This window comes from Pinus tabuliformis, chromosome J, assembly GCF_031772625.1.
Source record: "Pinus tabuliformis cultivar Carrire ecotype Pingquan chromosome J, CPIR1, whole genome shotgun sequence".
In the NCBI taxonomy this organism is placed as follows: domain Eukaryota; kingdom Viridiplantae; phylum Streptophyta; class Pinopsida; order Pinales; family Pinaceae; genus Pinus; species Pinus tabuliformis.
The window spans coordinates 1046194499-1046203201 of NC_142295.1; the positions used below are offsets into that span (position 1 = coordinate 1046194499).

An 8703-nucleotide genomic window follows, 5' to 3' on the forward strand; every position below is an offset into this window, starting at 1 on the left:
TCCATATGAGAATTTGCACAAACAGGGGAGGAATTTCTAGAAAATTCAGCCTCCATGAATCTCGTGTACACCTTGAAAATAAATTCAATAAATAATAGTACAATCATGTATGTTCAAGAAAACATTTGATCTAATGGAAGGCTCTATGTGGTTTGATTCATTGGATGTTGCATCACATGTGGTGTCCACATCATTGGGGGCATTCTTCTTCACTAGAATCATTCTGCAATTCATTCTGTATGCCCAGTGATTTTGATGACTTTTGAACAATGTGCTTTACATGTTGAAAAAAATCCCATTTGGATGGCTCATTTCGTTGTTTTTCCTTGTTGTACATTTTCTTGAGATGATGCCATTTGTATTTGCATTGCATACCTATATAGTCAGTACCACATATGAATGCAACTGCAATTCTATCCCAATGCTTCTTTCCAAGTTGACCCTGGTGTTTGTTGAAACAAATATCTTCAAACTTTTGAAGCAAAGCATCCACTGCACTGTTAGGCCAAAGCTCCTCTTTCTACACCTTCATAACCTCTTTTTTTTTTTTCCCTTCATTTGCTTGTCCTGGTTGCCTGATCACATTAGGAGATTGCATAAGTTCATCTACATTGATAACATGGGATCGAAGCCATTGTTGAGATGCCTCGCTTAGTACCTTCAGTTGTCTTGGATTACTACCAAAATCTTGGAGCTGAACAAAACCTTGGCAAAATGGAATTGACATGATCCTCTCATATACTTCTCTTGGAATGTTGATAGGCTCCTACGGCCTACCAATACTTCCCTGAATGATGTGAAATTATTATTGTGACAACAGAGTACGACTCCCACACTCTCGCGCCATGTTCTAACCCTTAAAAGGTACCACATCCTCCTTCTAATCGACACAACATACATATGGTCCTAGATGAATTCCAGTGTGGTACATAGGAATAGGGAATTGGGAGCACAAGAATGTGGAGGGATCCATCACAATGTGATTGCGCTGAGATATTGTTGATCCTTTTCCCTCACCAACTCCCTCCATCTCTTCACAACACCCATAACCAACAACTATGATAGTTGAAGCATGGTCTGAAATAAGGGATATTTCAGACCATGATAAGTTGCAAGTTTATGCCAAAATAAATTTAACATGTGCATTGCCAAGAATGAAGAGGCTTTAACCATTGATTCTCAATTCACAATGTGTTATGTCAATATTGCTAATTCCTGGAAGGAAAAACAAAGCATTGATTTTGAAATCCAATTCTACTCAATTTCTATTCAAGTAAGACCTACTTTCTGTGATGCATGGTCTAATACCTCTAGTCCTTATATGTGGAAAGGAAGGTTATCAAGCAGTTGAATGTTGACATCAGACATTGCAGCTCATACAGTTGATGCTTACAAGAACCTTGGTAATCTGCTCAAGGCACAAGGATTAACTCAACATGCATACTTGTGCTATATGGAGGCAATTTGAATACAACCAAATTTGCAATTGCATGGTTAAACTTGGCGTGCAGGGGATTTCTAGAAAGCCTACGAGCATAGTGGTCTTGTTGGTCTTGTTGAAGCTAGTATTAAGTGTTACAATAAATTTATTTTTACTGCGTCTTGATTTTCCAGAAACATTCTGCAGCCTGCTGCACACTTTGTAGTGTGTCTATGATTGGGAGGATCGTGATAGTAAGTTTGTTGAAGTTGAGACAATTGTAAGGCAGTTGATAAATATGTCAGTTCTTCCAAGCGTGCAACCATTTCATGCAATTTCTTATCCCTTTGAACCAATGTTGACTTTAGAAATCAACTGGAAATATGCAGAGCATTTCCTTCTTGTTGCATCTCGTTTTGGACCTCAGTTTTTTGTACACCCTCCTCATTTGCCTGTGAAAGGTGAGAGTGGCAGTGGAAGGCTTAAGGTGGGGTATGTTAACAGTGATTTTGGTAACCACCCACTTTCACACCTCATGGGTTCTATTTTTGGTATGCACAATCAAGAGCACGTTGAGGTATGTTGCTATGCTTTGAGTCAGAGTGATGGCAGTGAGTGGCGTTTACAATCAGGGGTAGAACACTTTAGTGACGTTTCTTCCCTTTCATATGATGTGATTGCATGGATGATATCTAAAACTAATATTAAATTTCTTATTAACTTGAATGGGTATATAGAGGGTGTTCAGAATGAAATTGTTGCAATGAAACTAGTCCCATTCAAGTTTCATATATGGGTTTTCCTGGAAATACTGGTACCAATTATATTGATTATTTAGTGACAGGTGCCCATAGTTTGTTAGTGTGTAAGTATACTGCTGGAAATTATTAAGAAGACTCCTACTTACGTCTTGCATAAAAGTATCAAGTACAATTTTACTGTCATTAGCCATTATACCTTGCCAATAAGGAAAAATAGAAATCAAGGGCTCAACGATTGCCTAAAGTGGTGCAAGGAGAATTCATGGAATGACATCATACTTGGAAACCATGTGGTAAAAGTTTCCTACCCAATTTTCATGGGTGACTACTTCACCAAGTCCTACATGCCCCACTAGAGTTTTTTCAAATTTTATACAAAGGGGAGAACTTTGCCTCAACCTCTTTTCCAATACCCATAGTGTAACCAAAGTTGCAACTACTACTCCCATGGCATGACCCAAAAATATAATTGATTTGAGCTTCATTTGATTTGAATCCTTGTAAATATACCTCGGTTTGGTCATGAAATACATCAACATATTATTATTATTATTTTAAATTAATCTTTGATAAGCTATGAAGCAATCACTCTTTTTTATGAAACTAAGATCACTCCATCCTAAAAGATAAATTGATTGACCTCTGCATGGAAATAGATCTATAATCTCCAGAATATGTAGGAACAAATTAGGATCTTCTTGGTGGACGATGGGTAGTTGGTCATCATTACCCTTAAGGAAACAAGAGAAGACCTTCTTGTTAGTTCGTATATTTCCCTCTCCATATTTGCTATTCTTGACAATGAAACCTTCTATGTTATGAAATGAAGGGAAGGAAATGTATGCAACGCCTTCATACTCATTCACACTACAACTCTCTGAGTTGTTTTCTAGACCTAAATTTTCACAATCCTTAGGTAGTATTCCGGATGAAACAAGGAAAGTTGCAAGCTCCTAAACAACAGTGAACATGCACCAACATTTCTGTAAAATAACAATAACATTTTAGGAGGATGTCAAGTACCAGATTATTAGTTATGTCATTACTCAATTGAATCAAAGTCTCATTACTAATTACATATTGTACCATTGTTTACCACGACCCCATTCAAAATTAAGAATAAATCCCAACAATTTATCACTTCAGGCAAAAAAAAAAACAACAATAAAGAGGTTACTACACTAAAAAATTCAATTTATCTTGGATATCCTCCAACATATAGAATGAATGTTTAAATTGTTTAGTGGAAAGGGACGTTAATTTTATACACCCTCCAAATGCTTAAGAAAACAAATTTTGAGTTTTAATTATGTTAAGCATTACATGTTGAATAGTTATCAATGTTATGATTGTGCACTAGGAGGTATGCACCAACAACTTGAATCGAACCAAGACCCATTGAATTTAACGCCAAAGACAAAGATAAATCCACCTAGAAATGTGATCAAACCTCAAAGAAAGTCTCTATATCATCCTCCACATTCCAATATATTCATTTTGTGAGCAGCAATTAGCATTGGATGTCAACAAAACACCCAGTTTGTGAACAACAAGATGGAGGAACAATTGACAAAGGTGTGGTGCAGTAACACAATTATGAATTTTTCAACCTTACAGTGTGATTCCATGGCATCTGTCTCCAAATACAATGTTGTATATTTTGTCTAGGTTTGATTTATAATGGTCTATTTCATGCATGTGTGTTTGGGAATGTTTTTGTTATAAGTGGGGATATATGCTGGTTTGGTACACTTTCTCCCTTGGGGATCCTATTTCTTGGTATTAGGTATCCGGGTATGCATATTATGTTTTCTTTTAGTTTTTTACAGTGGGAATTACTTCATATTCTGATGTTAATTTCCATCGCTGTTTTCATCCTTTACTGTATTTTTGTTGCTCATTCCACTCCTTCATCAAGGTGCTCAAATGCCTTTTAGAATTAAATCTTATATACATGCCTATTAGTCAACATCTTACGGGGAGAGATCTTGCTCTGTCACAAATGGTTTAATTCTTTTATTATCTCTAGGCCTTGCAAATATTTTGGTTTTCGTATTTGCAATATCTGGCTGACCTGTATGGGATGCTATTATGAGTTTTTTAGAAATAATTTTTCCTTCTGTTTGATGGTTGAGGTTCTTTCCTATATATCCATCTGTTTCACCTTTTCCATTGTTTACACTAGACCTCGTCTCTAGTTCTCCATGGCCTTCATGGTGCCGGTTTCCGATATATATTGCTGTTATTAAATTTCTTGGGGCGGTTGGTGGTAGTATTGCCTGCTTTCGATGTCGGATCATGCCATTTTAATACACCTGCCATCCGGACATCATTCCATGTGATTTGGGGATCTCATACTCCTCCCCTTATCTTGCACATACTTTTATATTCTGTCTACCACCTTTTATTCCTGTTTTGGAAGTCGTAATGCCGACGGTTCTTTTATGTGGGTTTTATTCCTTGTACGATACATTCCCTCTAATTTTGTGATTTTTTTATTTCCGGAATTGGGCAGTTATTTCTGGTACTTTCCTCCTAAATTCATCCATCTACTCACTGAAATTCCCCACTTTTACTTGCAAGGATATTTTCGAGATATATCTTTGTGGTTATATTCCTTTTTGGGGGGTATGGATGTACTTGATTTAGACACGTCAGCCATGGAGGCCTACATTAGAGCCACCATGGAGGCTGAGTCACATAGGCTTCTATCTAATGGCAGCGAGTGTCGAAGTGACACTCAGTCTCTGGATGCTTGGCACACTATACTAGGCGATGCTCCCATGCCAGATGGCGATCATGCGTCCCTTGATCTGTAGGGTGGCACACATGCAGGCATTGAACGACAATCTAAGAATAGACATCGTTCTATCAAGACCACCACCCCACCACCTGCACTCGTTTTTGACAATGAGAAATTGATAGACCATATTTCTAGTTTACAGAAACGTGCCCTTGTTGGTCAGTGGCATTTTTCGGAGCTGAGTGATTCTGAGATGAGAATTTGGGTGGATAAGAAATGGAAATCTCTATTGGGGTATATGTCGACTATTGTGCAGCTGCTTCGGGGCTGGTATAGCTTTCATTTTCTTAGCCAAGATGATTTACTGAAAATCAAGGCAATTCTGTGGATTAATGGACATAGTTTCTTGGAACTACATTCTTGGTTCATTGGGTTCAATCCACTCAACAATACGCCACAGAACAAACTCATTTGGGTGAAACTGCCCGGATTTCCCATTGAACTCTGGACAAAGCAGGCCTTAATGGACATTGGGAACGCTATTGGGAAGTTTGTTTTTGTTGATCCTCGATGTTTGGGGGCACCTGATAAACGAGTCGCTTGGATATTGATTGAGAAGGAGTATCAGGGTGGCTTCCCGGATCACATTGAATTACACTGGGGGGAGACTCATTTATCTCAATGACTGGACTACTGGGGGGTTCCGTTCATATGTTCAAATTGTCATCATACTGGCTATCTCCTAGCTCACTACCCTCCGCATCCGGGAGGCACATATTATAGTTGGAACTGTTTTGGTGCGACGACAAAACCTCAATATGGAGCGGTGCAATATCATGGCGGGGCCTCGTGATGTCAAACAGGTACTTCTCATGGTTCACATACTTTCCATCAACCTCTTAACGGTTCTTCGAAATATGGCTCCTTGCCCATCACCGTTCCATCATCTCCTCTGTCTTCAACAAAGTCAGACATACCTGCCACCAACTGTCCAGGCTAGCATATTCGATCCCCCCCTCCAAGAAAGTCTCCTCCCCATCATGAGATCCCGTCCATATTTTTGTCACATGACATACCCTCAACATCTCATATCACTTACGTACCTGCTCCGTCACCCCCTCGCTTTACTAATCAGTCACAGGGGCCTAGAAATAGTCTTACTCCGCCAAACTCGCCACTTGCCTCCCCTACTAATTCTGTTGGCAGTGACTTGGACTTTCTCCTTCAGAGGAAAACAATGGACCTATGCACACTAACTATGCATAAACCATCTGGAAATTCATCTCACCACATTAGTCCCAACTCCACTGGAAATATTACGGTCTGCCGTAAGAAAAACTGTGGCAGTCGACATTTCCGGGGTCAGCCCAAACCTATTCCACTTAACTCCCCCATTGACCGATTCCTGGTTGATGTTCCTATTGCTGATGTTCCTACTTCTCGGGCCCTTGGAGCACGGATGCCCGCATAGGGTTTGTCATGACTTCCATCCTTTCTCTCAACATTCAGGGATTGGGGCCGCCTCAAAGTTCTTGGCTCTCAAACACCTCTTTCTCTCTGTTCATCCTTGTATAATTCTCCTTCAGGAAACTATGCATTCTGTCCCGCATGTTATTCAATATTTCCAGAAAATGTTCCCAGATTGGCATATCACAACCATGACTGCTGTTGGTTTATCTGGTGGCCTTGTGGCCTTATGGGATCCTCGATGGGTTAAGGCCAAGGCTTTCACTTGTTTTGCTGGTATCTTGCTAGAAGGATATATCTGTGGTCTAAATGGATGCATACACATCTTGAATTTATATGGTCCCTATAGGAATAGGGTTGTATTTTGGGATAAGTTGATTTCATCTGGGATTATGGAGATGGCTTCTCTTATCATAGCAGGAGACTTTAATTGCACTGTTGGTTTGGATGAAGTATGGGGTGGTTCTAGGAAAATTGACCCACTGGTGGGTCTGATTTGTGATGCGATTATAGACCACAATTTAGTTGATATATGTCCTCAGAAGATGGTTCCCACATGGGATAATGGTAGAGTGGGTATGGCATATGTTGCAAAGTGGTTGGATCGGTTTATATTGCATGAGCAGTTGGTGGAGCGTCTTGGAGATGTACATGCAAGATTCATTAATAATTATCTATCTGATCACCGGCCCATTACTTTACAATGGAGGAGGGATGACTTTAGACATGGGTTGCCTTTTAAATTCAACCGGACTTGGTTGGATGATCAAGACTTTAATTCATTAGTGTGCAATGTATGGACCCATGACTGTGTACAGGGGCCTTCTCCCATGGTTCACATCCTGGATAAGCTAGATATCCTTTGCGGGGAGGTTAAAATATGGCAGAAACAGAAGTCTAAAGAACTTCATAAAGAATTAATTGATATACAACATGAACTGGATGCTATTCGTCCCCAGATGACTTCACATTGTCTTCCTGTATTTGTACGGACACATATTCAGGAATTGGAACTCAAAAAGAAGAAGATACTTTCGTTCAATGAATCCACCTGCTGCTTGAAGAGCAGGGCTTTATGGATTAAAGGAGACATAAACAAACAAAAAAAATAATCGTTTTGCAAATCAAAGACGCAAAATAAATTCCATCTGGGAGATATATGATGATGATGGTCATTGCTTTCAGTCGTAGGAGGATATATGTAATGCAGTTGTATCACATTTTCAGATGGCATATGGTCGCAATGAGGGGATAGATGTGGGGGATTTATTATGGGGAGTGGATCTTTATCCCACTATGTTCAATGCTGACGCAAATGAAATACTGTTTAAAGCAGTCTCTGAAGATGAGCTACTGGAGGTTTTAAAATCCTTTAAGGGTGACAAGAGTCTAGGACCGGACGGGTGGTCTGTAGAAATTTTTACACATTTCTTCAACATGTTTAAAAGAGATCTCCTGGATATGGTGGAGGAGTCGAGGATCACAGGGAACATCCACCAGCATATAAACTCCACATATATCGCTCTCATCCCGAAGCATTTCCCTTTTACCAGTTTGTCTGATTACAGGCCTATATCACTATGCAACCTTATATAGAAGATCATTTCAAAAACTATTGCCAGCTATATGAGTTGTACATTATCACGCTATATATCACCTGAACAATATGGCTTTCTACAAGACTGAAGAATTCATGATGTTGTTGCTATAACTCAAGAATGTATGCATTTGATTCATACAAATCATCTAAATGCCACCATTATGAAGGTGGATTTGGGATACCTCAAATTGGTTTTGCATAAGATTTGTCTACAGCCCAGATGCGTGGCCTGGATAATGGCTTGTGTTACTAATGTAAATTATGCGGTGATCATTAATGGATATCCAACACACTTCTTCAGGGCTGGTCGGGGACTGAGACAAGGCTGCTCTCTTTCTCCACTCTTATTTATCCTGGCAATGGATGGATTGAGCCTGCACATCAAAAAAGCGGTGGCGGATGGTCAGTTCTAGGCATTGATCATTGGGGAAAACATCAAAATATCTCACGGTTTCTTCATCGATGATGTGCTTATCATGGGTATGTTAAATCGTTTTACATGGCTGACTCTCTTTCATATTTTAAAAAAATTTGCTAACGCCACTAGCCTACATATGAATCTACATAAGTCAATTGTTTATCATGATATGTGTGATATGGAGGTTATTGATTATATAAAAAGCCTATTTGGAATAGAGGCGGTGCCGATGAAATCTGGTATGAAATATCTTGGATACCACATAAAACCATGTAGCTACAGGAATGCTGACTG

At 39.3% G+C, this 8703-nt stretch overlaps 1 protein-coding gene and 1 pseudogene across 1 annotated transcript; both read left to right on the forward strand.

Annotated features, from left to right (window-relative positions):
- The first annotated feature begins 1138 nt into the window (after positions 1 to 1138).
- LOC149230493 (uncharacterized) lies at positions 1139 to 5609 on the forward strand (annotated as a pseudogene).
- A 973-nt stretch (positions 5610 to 6582) lies between these two features.
- Positions 6583 to 7503, forward strand: LOC149230494 (uncharacterized). The gene has a single exon (XM_089381333.1). It carries the CDS (start codon positions 6583 to 6585, stop codon positions 7501 to 7503), a length of 921 nt encoding a protein of 306 aa, XP_089237459.1.
- The last annotated feature ends 1200 nt before the right edge of the window (positions 7504 to 8703 follow it).

What these genes read in the sequence shown, in the direction of transcription:
- LOC149230494 (XM_089381333.1), top strand. Translation starts at nt 6,583, where the DNA reads ATGACTGCTGTTGGTTTATCTGGTGGCCTTGTGGCCTTATGGGATCCT.